General features: G+C 39.3%; 1 protein-coding gene across 3 annotated transcripts in view; it reads left to right on the top strand.

The window, feature by feature from the left end:
* Positions 1–22,075, top strand: part of LOC127006768 (argininosuccinate lyase-like) — a 26,495-nt gene extending 4,420 nt beyond the window's left edge. The window contains exons 4-11 of one of the 3 annotated variants that reach the window (XR_007759750.1): positions 1,507–1,638; positions 6,847–6,947; positions 7,139–7,332; positions 7,934–8,133; positions 8,726–8,869; positions 10,763–10,843; positions 12,426–12,594; positions 16,070–16,176. Coding sequence is in view for 2 of the 3 variants with exons in the window: in XM_050877053.1 (XP_050733010.1) it covers positions 1,507–1,638; positions 6,847–6,947; positions 7,139–7,332; positions 7,934–8,133; positions 8,726–8,869; positions 10,763–10,843; positions 16,070–16,176; positions 17,066–17,213 (1,107 nt within the window). In the remaining variant the exon portion in view is untranslated. Of the gene's footprint in view, positions 1–1,506; positions 1,639–6,846; positions 6,948–7,138; positions 7,333–7,933; positions 8,134–8,725; positions 8,870–10,762; positions 10,844–11,007; positions 11,179–12,425; positions 12,595–16,069; positions 16,177–17,065 lie in introns of those variants that run through there. The other 2 variants (XM_050877053.1, XM_050877068.1) reach the window with 2 other exon arrangements.
* The last annotated feature ends 4,220 nt before the right edge of the window (positions 22,076–26,295 follow it).

Raw genomic sequence — 26,295 nt, 5'->3', positions numbered from 1 at the left:
TTCAATATCACCTTTTATTGTGTGGACATGTTAATATGAGGACGAGTGGTTCAGCGAGTATCAGGGCCAATTTCCAGTTTGTTTGTCTTGTTAAGTTATTGTAGATCATACTCGGAACACACATACTCGTGTGTGTGTGTGTGTGTGTGTGTGTGTGTGTGTGTGTGTGTGTGTGTGTGTGCTATTAGCCTATCTAGGTTTGTGTACAAGATCATGCTTAGATCAGCAAACTGAATGCAAACAGTTGATTTCATGATCCTTAGTTTTACCTACTTCAACTTAGTGCGTTAGTGTTAGTGAAATCTAATAAACAAATACATACTTTGAGTTGAGCATGTGTCTGCATGATCCTTGGATGGATGCAGGAAGGACAGCTATGAACAGCGAGACATGCTTTTTTCTCATCCTTGAAAGGCCCTTGCTCATTCTTTTTTTCTTTTTTTTCAAGTAAAAAAATTAATTTTATTAAAGTAACACTTCCATTTATCAAAAAATCAATAAAAACAACTTTCCTTGGTAGTACCTGTGTATCTCATATAAAAAAATTCTACTGTGATACTGTAAATATACTCATCCTGAAAAGGCAATTCAGTTTATCTTAAGTTAGGGGGCTGGATGGCTCTTTGACTCATGACTGAGAGAATTCGAGTTCAGCCCTAGTTTCTTGGTGAGAGAGGTAGTGCTCTTGTAACCCTAGCAGAGCTTAATCCTTTCAATGCCACATCCGTGTAAATACGGACAACCTGATCCGTCCCCTCAGTGCCACTTCCGTATATATATGTGTAAGGACTGTAGTTTAAAAACTGCAGCGCAATACGCATTGTAGCCAGCACACCCAAACTTGCTTGGCTTGTACTCCTGCCTTTGTTCTGCCAAGCCCACCCACCCTCATCCTCCTCCCTCAACCCAAGCCATGCTGCCAGGACACCAAGTCAGTTGACCTCTGACCGTTTTGTGGGAACGATGTCGCACATGTTATTTACATACGAGTTTCCTCAGTAGTGTTATGATTCATACATATAAGTGTGCACAACAGTGTTCTAAATCGTAAATGTTATAATATTGTTGTCACATTCTATATCCGTTACGTGCATGGTTCCTCAGAAATATACTCTAAACCTCAAAATAGACCTCATACGAGAGTCTGTACACCAAAAAACTACATCACTATAACTCACACAGTATCTACTCAAAAGATTATCATAAAGCCAAAAAAATAAAAAAAAATAAAAATGCCCTGCACCAGGAGGTTGGCAGGTGTAATTGCCTCTGGCATTGAATGGGTTAATAGTCTTACCTGCCTAGCTTGGGGAGATTCTTTAATCACTTTTTTTTTTATCCTATATTAGAATTATATGAAGGCTGTTTTTAAGAGCAAAACCTGTTAATAGTACTGTAGACTTATGCTGATAAAAATGCGTAAAGAAAAACTCAACTCAAACATACAAATTCATAATAATGTCTTATTCTTGAGATTTTCATGACTAAAATAATTGATTACCTCAGGAATTGGTTGGAGATGTTGGAGGAAAGGTCCACACTGGTCGGAGCCGCAATGATCAGGTAGCAGTAGATATGAAGATGTGGTTGAGGGAACATCTGCAACTGCTGGCACCTCACCTCACCCACCTTATCCAGGTGAGTCATTTGAAATTGCTTTTGATAAGCTCTCCTTGAATTTTCAGGTGGTCAAAAATACATTTGTGATTAATACCCTGTTTTCTGGATATAAAACCATTAATGCATCCCATATCTCAAAAAATATTTATATTAAAATCTTTTTACAAGTTAGGGCATACAATTCACTGAGGCCTGCTCCCCATTCCTGTTGCGAGCATAGTATCCACCGTTCTTGTGTTCTTCTTTGCAGCACCATCCCTTTTAACCATCTTTCTTGGGGACATTGCTAAAGCACAAAGAACTCTCACTATATTGCTGAAAACATGACACAAGCGCACGGATGCTATTTCTTCGAGTTTACAACGTGGACTGAGACTAGAGCCACCATCTGCGGTCAAAAATTACACTAGACAACAAAAATTAACCCCAAATCATGCAAAATTCTTGTGTTTCTTGTTCTGGAGCATCATCTTTTAAAGAATTCCCCCCAAATCTTGTCAAGAATTAAGGGTCCTGCACAAGCCGCAGGAGGACTGAGCATGGCCACTGTCTTGTTGGCCACACCTCCATAGGCCTATGGCAATGATCATTTCCTGAGCTTCCTATGGGTAACCTGCCAGGTGGGGGTGGATATAGAGTTCATGAGTTTACTGTTGTGTTACTGTTGCACCACAGACCATTATAAAGCATCACTGTAGAATAAGAAAAAACTTCCCGGTATGAAAACATCATCATCATCATTAGAAACAGGAAAGTGAAATGATACCATTTGTCAATATTTTGTAGAGAAAAAGGACATTTTAAGAAACTCGGTCGCATGAATTGATGCCAAGTAGCTACTGAAATACTCCTAATGAACTTTTGATCCCGTAACTGTGACTAAATTGATGCGTGTTGTCCTTGATGAGTGACAAAATGAGAAATAGTGTTGTTTCATCCAATCTTATGGAGATGATAGAGTGCTCTGCGGATAACGGGAGGGAGGTGAAAAACAGTCTTGAGAATGGGATGTCATTCAAGAAGGCCATGTATCGCCAGATGATGCCTCAGGGTTGCAAACTTGCCATTCTTTCCTTAAAATATGGAATGCCATTTGTTCCTTATTTGCCTGTCTGAATGGTTAAGCAGATAAAATTCAGTATTTTAAAACTGTAGTGAGCGCATTCTTTGGTGAACCACAAAACCAGTCCATAAAATTATGTTTGTTAAGGGTCATACTGAAATACAAATATGTATAATACGGGTCGTAACGTCTGTCCCTCCTTTCTTTTGCCTTCACCAGCAGCAGGAAGCAGCTGTCAGTCATGGCAGGCCAAAGAAATTTTAGGGTTACCATCCGTTCCTTAAAACATGGATTCGTTCTGTATTGGAGAATGGGATGTTGCGTTCCTCATTTTTTTTAGATCAAGGTGGCAACCCTAACTGAGACTCTATTCCCATTGTTTTCTGCTTTGAGCACTCTCGTCTTACAGCGAACAAAGGGAACCCATGCTCACATCTTCAATTTGTACAAAAAGACACGCCAGTCCTCGTCTAAACACCGACTTGGTCGGCTAGGCTGACGTAAGCCAATAGAGTTGGTCTATCGGCATCCTCCCCTCCCCTTCATGAGCCGTCACCCGGCAAGGGTTTGTGGTCCCTCCTCGATGGAACGTATGCGCTTGACCTCGACGGCCTCCATTTAGCCTGTGCCCCCATCCGGGGGGTGGTGACAATAAAAAAAAAGAAACTGGATGCTTGTATATCAAGTCACTGCTTGTGAACCAAGGCATTTTTGTGGGATATTTTTTTGCTCGTAAATCAAAACACTCGTAAACTAAGGCATATATGTGTGTGTGTGTGTGTGTATATATATATATATATATATATATATATATATATATATATATATATATATATATATATATATTTATATGCTGTCGAGTCGCGTATTGTGTGGTTAATTGGTTCTGAGCAACGGCCGTGCCATAGGAAACCGAGTCATAGGAATAGCTAAACCTATGGAGAAAATGCAATTTGTTTTTTTTTTTTTTTTTTTTTTTTTTTTTTTTTTTTTTTAGCCCGAGTGCACCAGTAGACATTATCTGCCTTTTGATTCTGATGTTGTTCAGTCCGAGATGAGTCCGCAGAGATGAGACAAGATGAGGTGCCATGTGTACAGGGGCAGCTGCCAGCGTTTGAGAGAGGGACTCGGGCCGCCCAGACCGCCCCACGTCCTCTCAAACGCGTGACGCCGCAGCTTCCTTTTCATCCTCTGTTGCAAGGAGCTTGTCGATCGCCTAGAACAGCTTGTGATGCATGTTTAAACATCGTCAAGAATATCAGCGGACACCATTTTCCTGCCAGTGAGTGACGACATTTACTAGCTGTTCTGGAAGCAAAATAGCGTCCGCCAGGGTTGGCCGATTTAAATCAGTGATTTAAATCAAGATTTAAATCAAATGGGTTTTTTTAAATCATTGATTTAAATCAATATATACTTCTGCCCAAACCAACATGGAATGTAAAGGAAAAATATAAAAACAAACACATACTTACACCTGCTTTATATATTCCTGAGGAATAGAACACTAAAAGCTTCCTTTTACAATACAACAAAAATTTCCACATTCCATTAAAAAATTAAGTCAAAGAGTTTCACTTGTAATAAACTGTACTTATTTCTGAGGAGTAGAATATTAAAGCACTTCCTTTTACATTACAGTATAACAAAAAATTCCACATGTCGAGTCGCGTATTGTGTGGTTAATTGGTTCTGAGCAACGGCCGTGCCATAGGAAACCGAGTCATAGGAATAGCTAAACCTATGGAGAAAATGCAATTTGGTTCTGGCCCTTGCCATTTTGCCAACCCCCCCCCCTTTTTTTTTTTTTTTTTTTTTTTTTTTTTTAGCCCGAGTGCACCAGTAGACATTATCTGCCTTTTGATTCTGATGTTGTTCAGTCCGAGATGAGTCCGCGGAGATGAGGCAAGATGAGGTGCCATGTGTACAGGGGCAGCTGGCAGCGTTTGAGAGAGCGACTCGGGCCGCCCGGACCGCCCCGCGTCCTCTCAAACGCGTGACGCCGCAGCTTCCTTTTCATCCTCTGTTGCAAGGAGCTCGTCGATCGCCTAGAACAGCTTGTGATGCATGTTTAAACATCGTCAAGAATATCAGCGGACACCATTTTCCTGCCAGTGAGTGACGACATTTACTAGCTGTTCTGGAAGCAAAATAGCGTCCGCCAGGGTTGGCCGATTTAAATCAGTGATTTAAATCAAGATTTAAATCAAATGGGTTTTTTTAAATCATTGATTTAAATCAATATATACTTCTGCCCAAACCAACATGGAATGTAAAGGAAAAATATAAAAACAAACACATACTTACACCTGCTTTATATATTCCTGAGGAATAGAACACTAAAAGCTTCCTTTTACAATACAACAAAAATTTCCACATTCCATTAAAAAATTAAGTCAAAGAGTTTCACTTGTAATAAACTGTACTTATTTCTGAGGAGTAGAATATTAAAGCACTTCCTTTTACATTACAGTATAACAAAAAATTCCACATGCTATTAAAAAAAAGAAAATCAAAGAGGTTTACTTATAATGAACTGTACTTATTTCCTGAAGTAATGAATTTAAAAAAGAAAATTATTATGGCCTGTATTTAAAACAAAAGCACATTGAATTTATACTGTAAAAGCAGTCTTTGAAAAATAATGATACACTTCTTTGAAAGTAGTTCATAAAAATTCTTTAAAATCAAAATTCAAAATCTTAAAAAAATAAAGATTTTAATTCTTATGACAATAAATCTGGTTCTTTTCAGTCTTGCTACTATTCCTTGTAACTCCAGTTTACACTGTATGCATATAGCTGTCCATGCTTTCCCAGACTTTGAAGGAATTCTGTTAAAATGTTCCCACACTGGATCACTCTTCCTACCAGATACATTAATCCTTGTGGTCAGTGACATCTCTACGCTCTTGCTGTTAGCTCAGGAATGAGTGGCTGGCCTGTAACACCTAAACAGTCAAACTACTACACAGTGGCACAAGTCCGGCTATGTCCTAACATGATGTAAGAGAAACAGAACAGAGCCTGAGAGAGATGATACAATCCTGATCAGTGGCTACTGGGCTGCTTGACAGGCTCAAACACATTGTAACCAAGTGAGAGATGATGCAACATGCTGTAAAAACACTCCAAAATGTATTTTAAACTAATGTATAGAATATATATATACATATATATATATATATATATATATATATATATATATATATATATATATATATATATATATATATATATATATTTATATATATAGCTTTCCAAATATTTTTTATGCTGATTAATAAAAAAAAAATCTGATTTAAATCAGAAAATTCTGTTTTTTTTTTTTTTGTTTTTTTTTGTTTTTTAATCACCAACCCTGGCGTCCGCTGATATTCCTAACGACATTTAAACATGCATCACAAGTTGTTCTGGGCGACAAGCTCCTTGCAACAGACAATGAAAAGGAAGCTGCAGTGGTTATGGTGGCACACAGAGGTGAAATGCAATGGAAGCACTTATATGTGTTTGTTTGGGCCGCCATATTTGCTGATGACATCATCACAGTATGATCAAGGCGCTCCACCTCTCCAAACCAAGCTGCAGCGGGCGGTCCGAGTTGGCAACTCGGGTTGCGGCGTCACGCGTTTGAGAGGACCCAGAGCGGTCCGGGCAGGGGAGACCACGAACCGTGTCATAGATGGTTTTACCCGCATGATCTGAAAATACAGTTCTGAAACCATGTCTTACGAATCCACGTCATACGCGACTTGACTGTGTATATATATATATATAATATATATATATATATATATATATATATATATATATATATATATATATATATATATATATATATATATATATATATATATATATATATATATATATATATATATATATATATATATATATATATATATATATATATATATATATATATATATATATATATATATATATATATATATATATATATATATATATATATATATATATATATATATATATATATATATATATATATATATATATATATATATATATATATATATATATATATATATATATATATATATATAGATATATATATATATATATATATATATATATATATATATATATATTTATATATATTTATATTTATTTATTTATTTATTTATTTATTTCCCATTATCTCAGGTTTTGGTTACTCGTGCTGAGAGAGAGAAGGCCATCCTTATGCCAGGCTACACCCACCTTCAGCGGGCTCAGCCAATTCGTTGGGCTCACTGGCTCCTCAGGTTAGTCAGGACTGAGATAATGAATGACATGTGGACAGTTTTAAATGATTAATATATAAGAATAGATTAGACATCAACACAAAAACATGTATCTCATACTCATCATACTATGTAGCACAACATTACTGCTAACAGTTTCTTTAATTGATACTGATGCATAGATAATGTGATGTATTTTGTTTTTTCTACAGCCATGCATGGCCCCTTGTGATGGATCTGGAGCGGTTGCGTGGCTTATATACGAGGGTGAACGTGTGCCCCCTGGGTTCTGGTGCCTTGGCTGGAAACCCCTTCCATATAGACAGGGAGAGTCTAGCACAGGACCTTGGCTTTCAGGCAATCACTAAAAACAGCCTCCATGCAGTTGGAGATCGAGACTTTGTTGGTATGTATGTTATATGTATTACCTAAGTATTTACCGAAGTATTTTATTCCCAGTGTTATTATTAAATCTAAAAACTTAACAGTGCTTTGATATTTAGTCACAGAGTTGCCAACATTGACAGTATATTGGGCATGGGCAGTGAGTTGTCAAGAATTTTCTAGAGACCATCAACTGCTCAATCCACAAACATTCCAATCTAGCTTCCCAATCAAACAACAAATACAGATCTGATGAAATAGAATTAACTTTAGTTCAGTAAGTTGGTTTCTCATCTCTACAAGCTCGATGATATATATATATATATATATATATATATATATATATATATATATATATATATATATATATATATATATATATATATATATATATATATATATATATATATATATATATATATATATATATATATAGATATATATATATATATATATATATATATATATATATATATATATATATATATATATATATATATATATATATATAGATATATAGATATAGATATATAGATATAGATATAGATATATATATATATATATATATATATATATATATATATATAAACAGCTCTTGTGAAAACTACTTGTATTCATTGCAGTTGAATACATGTTTTGGGCCAGCCTAGTGAGCTCCCATCTGAGTCGTTTGGCAGAGGACCTCATCCTTTACTCCAGCAGGGAGTTTGGGTTTGTCCAGCTTTCTGATGCCTATGCCACAGGCAGTTCTCTTATGCCTCAAAAGAAGAATCCAGACAGCTTTGAGCTGATAAGAGGAAAAGCTGGAACCATGGCTGGAAATGTAAGTATAGTATTTAAACATTTTGAAGTCTTGTGCTGTGTACTGCCAAGATAATTACTAATTTAGTGTTTGATTTTAAATGTCAGGAAAAGAATGTTATCATATCAGTGTAAAGTCTTATTCCTGTATTTGAAATTTAATATTCTATGCCTGAAGTACTTGAAAGAGAATGAATAAATGAAGTTATTATTACTTCTATAGTAGAAGATAGATAGGATAGGGATGATAGTAAAAATCTGTTGCTGCTTGGCTGCAGGAATATGGAGGTATGCAGTTGAGAGCTTAGAAGTGCAGCAACACAAAGTTTAAATGGTTATTCAGTAAAACAAACAATTTGCTTGAGGTTGAACACAGATTTCCATATCATTAATAATAAAACTAAAGTACAATTTTTATTCCTTTTGAGAAAAAGTTCTAACATGTGCACCATCAGTGTGCTGTGAAGGTTGGTCACCTCATGTAATTCAGGATATCTCAGGTCATGTGTGAATGGGATTGGTGTAAATATTCCTCTTAATATTTGCACATAAGTATTTAAATTCTCTGTCACCACCATTGCATTCAGATTGTACAAGTAGATCTTACTTTTCAGCTCTGTGGCTTTCTTATGGTCATGAAAGGCCTGCCCTCTACCTACAACAAAGATCTACAAGAGGACAAGGTCAAAATGTTTGAAACAGCCTCAACACTCCTTGGTATCCTGCAGGTTGCTGCTGGAGCTGTGGGAACACTCAAGGTTAGAAATGTCACTAATAGAATGTCTTTTCTAGGAAGAAAGTGAACATATATAGTGTATACAAGGGTCTTCTTCATTTGTTGGTGATGTAGACCACAAAAACACTCCAAAAAGCTATTCATCAAAGAGCAAAACATTATAGTCCATCAGAATACTATATTATCAGCTGATTAAGACCTGCGTGATCTGGTCAGAGAAACAGACTACATATTATTTCCTGAATATGATGCCATTTTATGTAAACATAGTTTTTTTCCACTGAAAACAGATATGGTGGCACTAAAGCAAACTTATTTAAAAAATTGCTATGAATTGGAGTTATTAGAATGAATGGCAAACACTGGCAATGATTGTTCTCCTGTCAACTCCTAGATTTATTCATAAACTAACAGTCCCACCTTTCCCTTAAATCTAGTGACAGAACAGTATGTTGATGCTTAGCTTTGGGTGGTTGGTTAACAATCATGGTGCAGGATTACAAAAGAATGTCTATGAAGATAAAATTATGAAGAGCAAGCAGAGCATGCATCTTATGCTTTTCTCAGTTAGCAGATAACTGATTCCTATTACTCCAGGAGTGACACTCACTCTCACTTGATTTGCTCTGTCAGCTGGCAGGTTAGGTAAGTAGATGCATGTCATATCAGTGCGGTGAGGTCATCAGGATGCCCATTATGAAAGTATTTTGTTGTGATGATGAAAGAATGGGGAATTTTTTTGCTTCCACAAGTTTCAAAATTTTTCCTCCATACATTATTCCTTTCAAGAAGCACCCCATCACTCCTCTATTTTGCATGTATCACTCTTAACTCTCTCCCATTTCTCTTTTTGACTTCTTTCTAGATAAGCTTTTTTTCTGGTATTTTACTGATGTCTTCCTACCAAATTTGTCTACTCTCATTCATTTCCCTAAACAATATTTTCAACAATACCCTATTTTCTGTACTATCTCCCCCATCTCTCTCTTGCCTCTTCAGACATTTTTTGTAGTATTCTGTTTCTATGTATATCATTCTTTCATCCTCAAATGCCTCTCTCATCTCATCTGTCCATCATGAACTCCTTTCTAACTTGTTCTACACACCAGAGGCGGGCAAATACGGTACTTAGTGCAGTAGTGCAGTAGTGCCGCATCACAAAAAAGTACCGCATTACTGCAATATTTCTGAAAATACCGCACTACCGCGGACTCAATTAGTCAATCAGTACCAGTCATTAGAATCAGTGATTCAATCATTCTGACTTTTCATTTATTGTTCAAAATTAAATACAAAATAGAATAGACAGACTAAACTACTACACTGCGAGTCTTCTTTAACTCGCGCGGTGCCGGCCATTTCAACCCTGGACCCATCCGTGGTGCCGGCCGATTTTTCATTGTACTATTTTAAGCATGTTTCCTTTGTTTAAATATCCAGGATAGGCACTGAAGTATTTTTTATTTTGACCTCCGCTACCACAGTACCGCACACCTCATACCGCACTGGGAAAGAAAAAAACGGGACCGCCCTACCGCAACCGCACTACTGATTTTTCAGTACCGTGCCCACCTCTGCTACACACCATATATCCAACTACATTAGTTGCCATAAATGCTGACCCTTTAAAATTTCAATCACCTCTCTTACTCATTCTTCTTCCAGTTATTCACTGATCCTCTTATAGATAATTTACCACTATCAAACAATATCTTACTTGCCTTCATCTTGTTTTCCTTCTCATTTCTTTAAATTCCCTTTTTTCTCTCATCTTTACTTTTGGTACTACTGCAAAGTGGCCAGATACATTATACATTCTGCTCACATTTCAGTTTTAAGACAATTAATAGATTACAAAATAGCCAGTAGCTTCTGAGTTTTGTGAAATTATTTATATAATTTTTTTATTTTGCAGGTGAACAGTGAAGCATGTCACACAGCCTTGTCTGAAGAAATGCTCTCTACTGATATTGCATATTACTTAGTGAAGAAAGGGGTGAGTTATGTCAATGTTTCTTGTAGCACTAAAATGAAAAATCTCAAATAATTAAAAAAAATATAAAAATTATTGAAAATCACTAACTTTTCTACAAGTACAGTCAAGCTGCGTATGACGCGGATTCGTGAGACGCAGTTTCTTATGACGCAGTATGGTTTCAGAACCGTATGTTCAGATCACGAGGGTAAAACCATCGATGACGCAGTTTGTTATCTCCCCTGCCCGGACCGTTCTGGGTCCTCTCAAACGTGTGACGCCACAGCCCGAGTTGCCAACTCAGACCACCCGCTGCAGCTCGGTTTGGAGGGGTGGAGCGCCTCCGTGCTGTGATGACGTTATCAGCAAATATGGTGGCCCAAACAAACACATATAAGTGCTTCCATTGCATTTCACCCCTCTGTGCCACCATAACCACTGCAGCTTCATTTTCATCCTCTGTTGCAAGGAGCTTGTCGCCCAGAACAGCTTGTGATGCATATTTAAATGTCGTCAGGAAGATCAGCATATGCCATTTTGGTGCCAGAACAGTTAGTAAACATCGTCACTCACTGCAAAATGGCGTCCACTAATCTTCCTAACAACGTTTACTAGCTGGTCTGGCAGCAAAATGGCGTCCACTGATCTTCTTGATGACGTTTAAACATACGTCACTTGCTGTTCTGGCCGACGAGCTCCTTGCAACGGAGGATAAAAAGGAAGCTGCTGTGGTTATGGTGGCACAGAGAGGTGAAATGCAATGGAAGCACTGATATGGGTTTGTTTGGACCGCCATATTTGCTGATGACGCCATCACAGCACGCGCTCCACCTCTCCTGAGAGGACCCGGGCGGTCCGGGCGGCCCAAGTCGCTCTCTCAAACGCTGGCAGCTGCCCCCACGCGCATGGCGCCTTATCTTGCCTCATCTCCACGGAAGGGGTAAAATGGTGACGGGCGAAAAAAGTGTATGTATTTTCCCCATACGTGAGTGTAGGTGCAGGTGGGTAAAAAGTGGTAGGCGGGAAACAATGAATTTTCCCCGTATGTGAGCGCAGGTGGGATAAAATGGTGGCTAGCCAGTACCAAATTGTATTTTCCTCATACGTACTGGGTGAAAAAGTGGGTGTTGGCAATGGCCGAGTGGATAAGGTTTGAGCTTGGGGGCAGACTGAACAACATTAAAAGGCAGATAATGCCTACCGGTGCACTTGGGCTAGAACGAACGAAAAAAAAAAAAATGGGTGTGGGTTTGGCAAAATGGCAAGGGCCAGAACCAAATTGTATTTTCTCCATAGGTTTAGTTATTCCTATGACGCGGTTTCCTATGGCGGGGCCATTGCTCAGAACCAATTAACCGCGCCATACGTGACTCAACTGTACATGAGGCCGCTGGCAACACACTCGTGGATAGTTTTTGCCAAATATGCATTTTTAAAAGGGAAAATTTAAAAGTCCTGTGCCCACCCATGACAGGAAAGCATTGTGCTTCGTTTTTGTTTACATCAGGATTGATGCTTAATTAATCATTAATTATATTGTTAATTCTGAGTTTTATGCTGCATTCTAGTGATTGTTCTTGTGTCTGACAATGTGTTTGAGCAGGTGAGAAGTTCACTCAAAGCACTCATAGCAGCCCAGGAAAAGTGAAGAGGAAAGAAACTTGGAGAATAGTTGTACTCCTACTCCACCACAGCCGTTCACTAGGTTCATGTCAGGGAGAGATGGTCTAACGACTGCGAAAGATCACTGCCCGTTTCTCCTTGGATCCCAGGTATGGTGAAGCTGTGTAAGGTTAAGGCCGTAAGGGTGATGGAAAACACAGACAAAAGGAGAGGAGATTTTATTGACATCTTACACTATAACAAACAATTCCACACATAAACAAAGGACTCCAGGCCACTGCTACCCGGTGCACAACTGTCTTTCCTCAACTAAGGTCACTGAGCTCCGGATACAGGGGCGGCACCAGACAAGGAAGTTTCAGTTGACCGGGGCAGCAGAGGGCGACGGAGAAAACACCAGCAGAGAGGAGAGGAGGAACTATCCTGGTTCCAGCTAAGTTGCTCCCACTCTGTTAAGACAGTTTCCGGCAGCTGCCTTGTAACCATGGTTTCAGCCCAAGGGCTGTGAAGCTCTGGTTCAAAGCAGAAGAATCGGGACAGGCCAATGACATGGCAGGTGATTGAATTAGCCTCGAACAACCAGTGGAGCAGGTGGTAGAAGAAAGGGAGGAGGTGCGAAAGAGGCCGGCGCCATTGCCCATAATCCCTGAAGTGGTGGTTTGCCCTTAAACCTTGCCACCTCCACAATCGTAACCATTCACCCTGTCTGTTCCACTGCTACTTAAGGGGAGGCACAACAACTGGATGAAAAATATTCATAAAATTTTCACCTAGAGTTACCAAATTTGCATGGGTATAGTAGAATAACATATTAACCTACCCAAGACAAATTTTTAAAACCCTGTCTTGGAAATGTAGACATACCCATTATGTACAAGTATGGTGAGTTTCATTTAGATCCAGACCTAATTTTATCATCTCAGCTACGACTAACCTTTCTACCTCTTCACCTGCAACATCTACACCCACACAAGACACCGACGTTGGAGCTTCATAAACAGCATATTGAAGCAGGAACCCGTGGTGATGCCAAGAAACACACACACACACAAAAAAAAAATGCATAAGAGCTAACAGACATGCTTTGAGGCTTCGCAAACCTGGAGACATTGAAGAAGTTGGTAATTCTATAAACTGCACCTTGAATGGGTAATATCCTGCATTTCAGGGTAGGACCAGGTACCAGGTGCCAAAATTACTGGAAAGATTAATAATAACCCTGAGAATAAAATAGAATATGTTTTCAAGTACACATAAAAGATTTACAGACATTACAGTAAGCGAAACTAAAAAAAACTACAGTTCATTCCTGAGAAACGCAAGTTAGGGTTGTACAATTTGTATCTCCTTCCTTAGTTTTGATACAGTCTTTACTATAAGTCAAAACTTTATGTTATTCTCTTTGCTTTTTGAGTATTTTTTTTCTTGGTTATTAACCCGTCCGCTGTGATTGGCACGGATTCGGCTTTCACTGGTAGCCTGGTCACATATAGTCCCAGGTCCTTCTCTGCCTCTGTGGTGGATAGTGGAGTGTTTCTCATGTGGTATTGGTATGCTGGATAAACTCTCCCATGGTGCAGGACTTTACATTTTTCCTCATTGAATTGTAGCAGCCACTTTTTGTTCCATTCCTGTAGCTTGGTGATGTCTTCTTGTAGGAAATCCACAGTCAAGGGGTTAACAAAGATAAGAAAAAAAGCTGACCATTGAGACCTGCATGACACCTAGAAGTACATGTGGTTAGAAGATAAGACACTGGCCATAAATCCTAGGAGATACAATTACACAAAACCTCAATTTATTTTTTCTTTTATTGTCAAACACACTTGGCTGGTACTGAAAAAGTTAGGGCTCGGCCATTTTATTTCTCTAAATAAAGATCATAAATTTTCTTTGCAAAAATCCAACGGCAAATTAGATTCTAGGCCAGTCCCCTTTACATCCAATTCAATGAGGGTAATGAAGTTAAGGTACTGTGTGTCTATTACTTCTGTTATTATCCTGGCTCAGGTAGTCAGCATGCAGGTCACCTCACTGTGCATCCTCCCTTTTGGGCTGGTTGATAAATAGGTACCCACACTCAAATAAGTATCTTTACACATTCAGCATGACATAAACTGACTCCGAGGACGAAGCCATTGATAACAGGCTACTCATGTTGGTATCACTGACTGTGTTTGGTGTGGCTTCACTTGCCTGAAACAAGTGAGCAGGACTCTTAAATGAAGCAGTAGAATTTGGGCTGGCACAGCCACGCTTCATGAAACACACAGGTGGAGTCTTAGTCGAAGTGACTTGATCTTTGTTGTATGTAGCACTATAATACTGTCATGTTTGGGTGATGAAATTATGCTTTGACACTTCACACACAAGTGAATAGTTAAAATTTCGCCCATTTAGGAGACAATATGATAAACACTTTGCGTTATTGTTAGACTTTATCTTTCTTACCAGCAATGCTTTTAGCGTTGCAATTTGAAGTTTTTTTCTTCAGATCCCCACAGCTTGTTCATGAGAGAAAAGACACGTTCAGTGGAAGCATTAGTTCCAGGATGGCACATTATGAACTGAACTATATCTGACATGCATTAATGATTAATGTTTTTTTCTTTGACATGGGGGAATACTTCAACCCACCACTGTTACGTATATCATATGAACATTATTGTTTCATAATTTATCAATATAAAGCTTAAACAAGTGGCACTCGAATCACTCCGTTAATATTATGGTGATATCTGACATCTCAGTGTCTCCCTTCCTCTCTATCCCTCCCTTACGGGGGTCCTGTCCTGGTCCTCCCAGCAGAGCTGAGGTGGTGGGGGTGATCGCACTTTTACCAACCCTGCCAAGATTACCGGGTTGCTCAGTGGGCAACTCGTCAGACCCCACTGTAACAATACTTTTTTGAGTGTGTGTACCTGGGGAAACACAGGAAAGGTAAACTGTGGGGAGGAGGAGGCCAAGTGGTCAGCGTGCAGGCGTGGCGAGCCCATGGATCTGGGTTCGAGTTCCACCGAAACAAGCTGATTTTTCAAACCATCAACGAGTGGCAGAAGATCATCCATATGTTGCCCAAATCTTCAATTAACCCTAACTTTAGTGACTTCATTCAAGTGGAACACAAGGGGGGGGGCAGCATTAGCCAAGCAAGCGTCATATATCATGACAGCCACTATAAATAAAATTTACCTGTGCCACTAAAGGGCTGGGGCCGTCCAAGGGGCCCCTCAACAAAGTCTACCAGTGCTACAGGAAGCACCTAAAAATAAAAGGGGGGGGAGCTGGATGTCACACTGGCCCTGCATCCCAGAGTAATGGGTTCTTCCCACCACAGCCTCAAAGGCCAATGCAGCAGAGTTGAGCACTGAGGCCACATGTTGCAATAGCGTATGCCCCAAACTTTACCTTTACTTACTCCTACCTCCATTTCTGCTAAATTTACATTCAGTAGCATCTACATACCACCAACAAGCAATAGCTATACCATAATAACTATTTTTATTTGTGGTAACTTTTCTCATAGAAGAAATTTGATTTTGATTTTGCTCCTAACATTTTTCTAATACCACATTTACTTTAATTGGCAATCCCATTTCTTATACTGAGCCCCACTTTTTTCAGATGGCATTCCGCACAGCACATGGGAAATCTGGTGAAGTTGTGAAGTTGACAGAGGAGCTTGGCTGCCCCTTTTCAAAGCTGACCCTTGAGCAACTTACAAAAATCAGGTTTGTTGATAGTTTTGTATTAATTTGTAAGAGAATAAGGGACCCTACATGAGGCATATACAAGTAAGGAGAAGGAGCACTATAGAAGCTTATATAAGAGATGCATGTGTGCCTTATGACCATTCCCTTCATATCTAATAGTAACACCAGTTCAGCCTGCTTGCTAATTTCTCCTTCATTACACAATATAATGAGCAAAAGCATCATATCTTTTTTTTAAGCCATATAAAAAAAAAAAAACTGCTCCCACGAACTGAAAGATGTTCCAAAAGCACTTAACAGGCTTCTTCATCTCCTTTGCCCTTGAGTTGCCTCTTTTGGTTAAAAAAAAATTCTGGAAAGTTATTAAGTTGTCAGGAGGAAGATTTTTTTTTTTTTTTTTTTTTTTTTTTTTTTTTTTTTTCCTGCCCCATGAAAAAACTCCAAAATCAGGTTAAGCATTCTATATCATCCATCCTTGGAGTTGTACGATTCCTGCTGTGAGTTTTTTTTATTGAAAGAAGTGGTGTAATGCTGATCAACATCATAAGATTGAATACAACAGTATTTGGAAAGATAATGAATAATAATAAGAAAGTGGGGTAGAGCAGAGCTCTGTGAAGCACCATGTCAGTACATACACTCCAATGCTTTTAGTCACTTTATTTAAAATTCTGCCTTACTTTTTTTCCCCAACTGTAATGTTATAGATTTTTACCAGGTATTACCCAACCTAATGTCTGAAAATTTTTAATGGTTTTGTACAAGCAGAATCTTAGAATGTTCCTTTAAACTTCACAAAACATTCATCCACTTTTTTTCTTTTGCAGTATATACTATTTCTTATTTACAAGTGAGAGGTTCTAATTTTTTTTTTTTTTTTTTTTTTTTTTTTTTTTTTTTTTTTCAGCCCACTCTTCTCAGAGGATGTAGCATCCCTTTGGAACTTTGAACACAGTGTGGAACAATACTCAGCAATTGGTGGGACTGCACTTTCTAGTGTGGAATTGCAGACTTCCCAAGCTCAAGAATTTTTGAACAGTTTTTCCCTGGTTTAAGGAAAATAGTAGACACTAATGTCCAGGGTAGGTACTTTTGATGTCCCCGTTTAGTTATCTGTAGGGATACATCTGTCTCTCTTGATTTCATTTTTGTTAGTTGAGCATGTAACCTTTCTTGGTAAATATCAGGCATTACAAAATTAACATTTATGCCACCATATTTCATCTCGTTTGTGGTAGAAGCATACTTGTGCAATGTATCTGATTGTATCTTTACTTGCTTTTTCATTATCGATAATGATGATGTCTACTGTCTGCCTGATAGTTATCCTTGTAAGTACTAGCTAATCTCTTTTTTTCTTTGCTATAGTGGCTCCAAAATGTCGAGTGTTTGGGCATTGGCTCCTTTGGGTTTTCTGTCCGCTGCTCTGCCACATTAATCCCAACACATATTTCTTTCTCTCATATGTCAGCAATTAACTATTTATAAATGAATTTTAGACACTTGGGGAGGCGGTGGCTGAGTGGTCAGTGTGCAGGCGTGGTGAGCCCATGGATCCAGGTTTGAGCCCCACCAAAATGCGCTGATTTTTCAATCCATCGCTGAGTGGCGGACGATCACCCACATGCTGCCCAAATCTTTATTTTTTTTTCTTTTTTTAGGACAAGAACTATTTTTGAATAAATACCACAGCACAATAATGTTGCTTTCTGACATTGTCAGACACCTAAGGTCATTTTCCCCAAGACTGCCAGCCCACCACTCATGATGAGAGCTACCCCTGCCATTCACCTCCGTGTGCTACAATCGAGGTTTTTTTTTCTTTTTTTTTTTTACATTCAGCCTCTAGTGCTGGTAAGCTTTCTTGATGGGGCCTGCTGGTTATCCCCAGCCTGTTATGGCACAGGCAAGTGTTTTGTAGGGGCAGCATCTTGCTTGGTTCATGCTGCCCCCCTGAGCTCATGTTCGATCATCTTTAGAGGTTATCAAGAGTCTAGGTTGATACATGGTCATCAGGACAGCACGTGGGTAGTCTTAGTCCACTCGGCAGTGACTGAAAATTGTCAGCTTGTAGCAGCGAGTGGGACCCGAACCTGGATTCTCCAGGACAAACCACCTGCATACTGACCACTCAGCCACTGCCTCCCTATGTTATTTCTAAACAAACAGAAAAACCTAATAGGGGACCTATAATTACATCCTCAAGAGCAGTTGCCTGAACAGCCAAAGCCACCAACGTTAGTGAAATGACAGATGACAGAAACAAGAGATCAAATCAGGTAGGTTTGGCAGTGTGGTGGACAGAGGAATACCCATGGGATCCAGCACCCAAGCGATCTCAACATTTTAGAACCCCTTTAGTATTCAGTATCTAATACTCAGTAGCTTGCATCTGTACTGAGCCATATTTGGTGGTGAAGAATATGTTGGGATTGTTGAAGATTATATATATTTAGTCATCCTAAAGCTTTACAATATTTCACTATATAACATTAGCTTTAAGGATTTACTTATTGTTTTTAGCTCTTTTAGGATACTATCTTGACATAGTTCAGTCTATTCATGCATGTGTTGAGGATATGAGGTCACCAAATGTTTCACGTACCTTGGTAGCAGATAGTGCATAATAATAGTGGGTCTTGCCATGAAGTTACGCAGTGGATTGGTCTGCCCTTCATTTTAAGGACTCCATATGAGTATTTGGCATTGTCAATGTCTATGCAGACAGAAAAAGATTTGAATCTTTGTCACTTGTGCTCCCTGTCTTACTGTGAGACACAACACTGAATAGTGACTTGGAGAGGCGTGTCGATGCCTTTGGTACCAAGTACCTTCGCAAGATCATGAAGTATCACTGGAAGCCACCGACTACTTCATGAAAATGAAGAGGGGGATACTAGCTTAGTAAGTGAAATAAACTCTGGCTATATGGACATGTGGCATGGTTCATGAATGCCAATCATGCTTATAGGACTGTTTCTGCTCAAGATAACACTGATTGGAGGAGACCAAGGAGATGCCCACATAACTCAGGCTGGGAGAAGTTGATCAATCCTGCCAAGAGTGACTTAGAATGGGAAGGGTAACTGCATGGGGTTTTGCTCAGGGGGAACCATCAGGGTTGGAAGTTAGTGAAGTACGCCCCCTGGCATATGCTCCCCATTGGTTAGTTGAAAATTACAGACACATTGCAGTTCAATGAGACAGACTTTAAAACCTGCTACCAATGGGTAAAATACATTTTTCCCAACCAGCAGGCACCAGACAATAACTTGTATTCCAGAATCCCGAAATTGAAAAATTAAACAAGTTCACTAGGAAAAGTAACTCGTTGACAGTTCATGTGTGGCACAGTCTGTATAGCCAATACTATCTATTGACTCGATTTTAGGATCAACCCCTTTCAAATTGTTCCATCAAGATGTAATTTCAAATTAATTTTTAAACTGTAATCAGAAGAATAAATGGGGACTGTAAATTAGGTCAGATACATCAGAAAAAAAAGCTCAATCAAGACAGTTGCCTACTTGTTAAGTTGTCTGTATCCTCCGCTATTCAATCAGCTCTTTACCTCATTCACTTGTTACCACATCGCTATTTCCATCAAACATCAGAGAAATTTATGCCTAATTTCAATGATCAGATGTTTTTAAATGGGTTCTGAGCTTTGAACAGATTACATACTGATGTTTGTTTACAGTTTACTGTAACTCCTTTACCATGATTAATTTACCACAATTAATTGCCACCAAAAATTCACATTTCGACCATCCCTTATGGTCTGAAAAATCAAGGTATTACTGGATGCAAGCAAATAAGGTTCAAAACTCATAAGCAGTGTATGTTAAATCAGACAAGAAAGCTCGACAAAAATTTAATATAAAAACGGTGAATGAGTGAAAGACTCGGCAGCCTGGCAATGACTGCAAGTGCAACAGACAATACCAAGTAAATACTGGAGACTCATGGATAAGGATGAAATGGTACAAGGTATAAAGCAGGTGCTGGCCCTCTGCAGTCTCCATTATGCCCCTTCGTTTCCATTGATTTAAACAGAATGATGGTGACAGCACCACCCCTGGCTGTGATTTGACAAATGAAAAGAATGAACTTTGAACATTTATTAGAAAACTCCAAACAGAAAGAATTAGGAGCCACATTCATAAATAGGGATAATAGTGAAAACTAAACAACTTGTTTCTTATGGTAAAAGATTGAGGAGCCTTAATAGAAATAATTGGTCCTATCTGTAACATTGCAAAAATGTTTGAAACATGGTGATTTAGTTACTGTAATATCAATTTCTTAGAGAACAGGTTTCTTTTGTAAAGACAGTTATAGAAAATGCTGTCACAATGGAAATGATGAAAAACATATACACACAGACATGCTTTTATTGAACTTAGACAGTGATGGATCAATTCCTGCACACTGTAATACAGGTCTATGCATGGGCCTAATAAAAGATATCATCACTGATCCCCCTCCCCAAAAATGTAATTAGCTAATCTCTGGCTAGCATACTTATGATGTCTATGAATCTCAAAGTAGTGTCATTAAGAATGGGTAAAACATTTTTCATGTTTAATTACATATATTTACCATAAAAACTGCTCATTAAGCCTCTCACACACCGAAACTTTAATAAGTTTGTTTCCACTGCGGCACACCTGGGGCCCCAGAGGGGGAGCAGTAGGATGGCCTGATAGCACATGGCAAAATATTTTCTTTATTAGTTTCTCCCACAAATTTTATTTTTCCCTGCCATTCTTATACACTATTGGCTTTGTAATATATATTCTGCACTAATAAAAAAATAAAAAAATGGAAATATACAGTGAACATTACGGACTGCATAATCAATGTATAAAGAAAAATGAATACTTATGGTCACCACCTCATAGCTCGAAAGTTTGTGAGCAAACTTTTTGTTACATATACCAACAACAGCGGATGTTTATGAGCTTTCCAACTCTACCATCAGAATTTTCATACAACCAAGTTATTGAAAAAATGGAGGAAAACTGAAATGCATACTGGAAAATGTATTATCAGTATATATTTATTCCTATTATCACTTCAAATCCACCCAAGCAAGGGTTGACAATTTGTTTATTAGGTAGGTCTAGCTTGGATCTTTCACATACCATATTTTGACATGATTCTGACAAAAACTTTATTTTTGAAGAATTAAAAAAAAAAAATAAATAAATAAATAAAAATAAGCAATTCACTGTCGAGTTGTAGACGTTTGCGTTTCAAAGCGATTCGTCTCAGTATGTGGGAAGGTTAAATGGATGAATAAACCCCACACAAATACCTAGTTTGTTACAGCACAGTGCATTCAAGTAATCTTGAGAACCACTAGTGAGCAACTCTTGCCTGTCCTATTATGAGGGATATTTTGTGTGGTCTGTTTTTGCTTACTTGGCTTATTCTGTCCCTCAGAACTCTACTTAACGTTAGTTGCTGTGAGATAAGGCCAAATACCCGGTGTGTAGGGCTTTGGTTCCTTGATAATAATAAAAAATAGTTGACTGCTGAATTATAATGCTAGACCCCTTACTCACATATGTTAGTCGCTTGGCAATTGCCTGCAAAATACGGAAAGAATGAAGCCATTTGCTGACAGTGCAGAGGTGTTCCCAAATATTCAATATTTTGGCCTCAAGCAAAGCTTGATTATGTCATAACAATAAAAACTATCAATAAAAATAAACTCCATTTATAACCTGTTTCTAATTTAAAGGAGGTTCTCATTTTTTACAAAATGTGGCAGCCAAAAGATAAATGTAAATTTCTTTCACATTCATACATTCATGTACACATAATACAGCCATAAAGAAATAACAAACTAGCATGTGGCCATGTGCACACACACACACACACACACACACACACATACACACACACACACCTTAAACCAATAGCTTTTCAATCTCCTGGTGCATAAGGGTGATCTGGGGCTTGAGTTGGGATCCTTCATTGCTCAGGATTGCACAAGCCATAACTGAGCGAGACACTCCACAGGCACGACCAAGAGCTGTCCGAGAGCGAACAAACACATAGGGCACATTTTTGTCCTCACATAATAGTGGCAGGTGAAGGAGGATTTCAAGAGGTTCAGTGTCTGCTGCCATGATAATCATCTCCGCCATGCCTCGATTCAATGCCTGTAGAAAGAGATGGCATCCCTGAAACCCTTTGTAACAAATCCTACTTTCCAAAGCATATGGTAAACTGATGATTGTACAATTACAATAATGTTGCCTAATATGCGTCATCATAATATGCAAATCACCTGATATGCGAAGGGGGTCCTTAAACACATTTAAGCCTTTGTGTCTGCAAGTTGAACTTCATAGTGTATAATTAAATCAAAGTAAAGCAAAAATTATATTCCTTATTTTGTCACCTTTACAAATATGCAACTAGCTGTTCTGAAGATGCTCACCCTCCCCACTCGCAGTTAACCCCTCAGATGTGATGCTTAAATCTGTCAAACTGCTGTAAAAGTCTGGTGCAGGTAGTGAATATTGGCGATTGCCAGACCAAGTATGGTAAACATCTTGGAATAGTGTCTTTGAACATTTTGAGGTGATCAAAAAAATCTGTTAAACCGGTAGCAGCGGGGATCATATTTCTTAATGGTCCCTCTAAGCGAGAAAAATGAGAAAAAAACATCACTCACTCAAAGCATTTGTGATCAGTTTATGTATCATCTATTTTGGGGGGGTTATATCATGGCACAAATTTGGCCCGTCGCTGCTACACGGTAAAGCCACAAATTTGGCCCATCGTTGCTAACGGGTTAATCCAGGTCTGTGACCCCCTGCATTCAGGTTTAAAGGATTTATAATATATATATATATATATATATATATATATATATATATATCTCTATATATATATATATATATATATATATATATATAAATATGTGTGGAATGTGCATGGGAACAGATGTAGAAATAAATGAATGTGTCAGCAATTTACTGAAGATAGAAGTAATGGAATGTTCCTCACCTTAGTTGCCTCATTTGCACCCTTCTTTATCTGCTGATAGTTGGATGCCTGTTGCACCAGATTAAGCAGCTTTTGCGTCAACGTTGCATCAGCCAAAGGGAAGGCCTTGGGATTCACTTCACCTTCACCCTGCAAAGAAGTCAATCAAGATTTTACCTCCCTCCTCTCTCTTCCTCCTTATCTGTATACCTGTCAACAGTTTGCCTGCCTCCCAAATTCTGAGTAAGGAAAGGAACAGTTAATTCATCTATATGTATGTTTTAATATTCACTTGCTCACAGAGGGAGGAGCATATCTATGCATCCCTGTTAGGGGTAAAATTCAATTTGAGTGAACTACTATTTGAAAATTTATATCCCTGTAACCTAACTCGTTCTGTTACTCTGTTCTATTCTATTTTCCTCATTCTTTAAAATTGAGGTTTAGTGTGCCCCAAATTTTACATAATTTTCTTACGACAGAACATGATTTTCTAAATTCCTTAGGTCACAATGTGGCTGCAAAATAAAAATAAAAAATAATACAAGTCATCTGAGTAATGGTGGCAGCAGTGCTGTAGGCCTAAGGCTACCCCGTGCTAGAAGGTCGTAAATGTGTTAATTGTCCATTTACGACCTTCTAGCACGGAGGAGACTGTAGACAAGTAGTCAACCAATTGCTGCTGGAACTGAAAACAAGGGAAATTCTTCTTGCCAGTATTTTCTTGGCTGGTTTTGTTATTTTTTTTTTTTAGGAATTTTCTCATGACATATCTAGCATTAGCACTTCCATAGTGCAATGGTTAGCATGCCTATAGTACTTCCATTTAACACTGGCCGGTGGGGTGTTAGCCGCTGCGGGGTCAGCCCCGCCCCACACCTTGCCACACACCCTCAACACCTCTCACTTCCTTTCATGTCAGCTATTTACTACCTTTAAATGAATTTAATTAAATAATTGGATAATCCAATATGGTCATAGTGTTAAGATCATTTTATTTTTAGGATAATAAAAAAGATTTTGTATAAATACCACAACACTGGACAACACTGGAATACAACGTTGTCAAGGGTTGTGGTATTTATACAAAATCTTTATTATCCTAAAAATGAAACAACCTTCACCCCTTCAACACAAGGACACGTATAATAATAATAATAATAATAATAATAATAATAATAACAGGTTTCTTAATGTATGGCAACTGTAAGGCTGGAAATATACAAATTAAAAATACAATAAACTATAATACTGAATAGGCTACACTAGAGGGGGGGAGAGGGTTGGAGGTGGTTTGGGAGAGCTAAAAATAGAGACAAAAAGGAAAGGGAGGGTGGTGTTAAGGGAGCACAGTAAAATTCTAGTGTTTGCCCATATTCCCCCCTTCCCCCCATACAAGCTTGGGGATCTGGTGGGAATGCGGGGTTTCAGGTGGGGGAGACGAAATCCGTTGCAATCGTGTATTTTTTTAGTGTGTGTGTGTGGGGGGGGGGGTGGGGATAAAAAACCCTAGATCTAGGGAAATTCCCTAAATTTAGGGAATTTTTCCTCCCACCACCACTAAAATAAGCGTTTGCGACGAATTTAGTGTTTCCCATACGGAAACCACGCACTCACTGGATCCCCAAACTTGTTTTGGGAGAGAAGTGTAGTGAACCCACCAAACAATGCTCACCTCACCATCTGGCGTGGCACCGGAGGCCATCTGTGCTCACATAAACCACCTACACCACACTCATGCCCTCTCTAGTAGGTTGTCACCTCATCGCAAGGTTTCTGTCCTCCAAGTAGAGTCCGTGGCACCAAACACAGTGTATCTTCATTGTTCATCACTGACACAAGTAAAACCACCGGCTAGCCGGGATCCGTCCAACGCCATGCCTTAAACAGTACTGCCAGTTGTACAGGAAGTGCAGGCTCTCGAACCTCCTGCCCGAGCTGTTCGAACACGTGAATCCTTACTGACTGGATTCTGAATCTGCTTCACGGGCTCGTGTTCCCAGTATACAAGGTGATTGTGGATACTGACTCCGCGCCTCCAGAATACAATATTGCGCCTCCATATATCATAGTTAAAAAACAAAGTACTTAAAAGTAAAGAAGAAGCCGAATTAATCCCCTTCCCCCAACGATCTTGGGGGACCCGCGTGAACTCGGGGTATTTGGGTGGGGGAGCATATTTAATCTACTCCGACCGAACTTTACGACCTGCTAACGAGGGGGCTTCGCCCCCCTCGACCCCCCTGCTAACCAAGGGGGTGACTTATTTCAAAAGAATCGAGCTGATGGTCCGAGTTGGTTCACCAGGTGGGCCAAGTCGGTAATCGAGAATGGTCCAAGTTGGCAATGGGCCGAGATGGACGCACACGGTTGTGTTAAGTGCGGGACTGACAAGTCAGGCAGGTAGAGCTGCCCTCCTTAGCATGGGGGGGGGGGGGGGGGGTCGAGGGCAAAGCCCCCCATTAATCCAGATCCAGATTAGAAGGGGGGGTCCAGGGGGGTGAAGCCCCCCCACTAACAGTTAGGTTACCAGTTCAGTTGGAGTAGTTTAAATATATTCGACATGCAGTGTGGCCCGTCAAAAATTACGCGGCACAGAACGGATTGGGGGGGTACGCTGAGCATCCAATAACACACCCGATACTCATCAACAGACCAGCTGCGGCGGCTGCTAGGTTATACTGAAATAGATTACAAGAGCATGTGTTAGGGACTCGCCTTACTTTCGAGACTAGGGAATTTTCCTTAATTCAGGAATTTTTCTAGGAAAATTTTGGAAGCCCATTTTTCAGGTATTTTGCCTTCCCCCAAAACCCCGGTTCCCCACAGGTCCCCAGGCTTGTGTTAGGGGGTAGGGGGGGCTGGAGTGGTGGAGGGGGTGGAGAGGTAATTCTCAAGATTTACCCAGCTCAAAAAAAAGAAGTTACTACGAAATCTATTGACTACCTTATCATCTATTTACCAAGCCTGATACCAACCATCGTTCAGTGGCCGTTGGGGGATCCGACGGAGAGCTATCTAACGCCAGGCGGTGTAAACACAGGCTCCTTGTTCCTCGTGGTCGTGTGGTCAGGCTGGCGGGCGCGTGGTGGCCGTGCCGTGGGTGATGCAGACGCCACCCGCTGTTGCGAG

The sequence above is a fragment of the Eriocheir sinensis genome, chromosome 3 (assembly GCF_024679095.1).
Source record: "Eriocheir sinensis breed Jianghai 21 chromosome 3, ASM2467909v1, whole genome shotgun sequence".
NCBI lineage: Eukaryota > Metazoa > Arthropoda > Malacostraca > Decapoda > Varunidae > Eriocheir > Eriocheir sinensis.
Note: the sequence above shows the minus strand (reverse complement) of the source record. Positions and strands in the feature narration are given on the sequence as shown.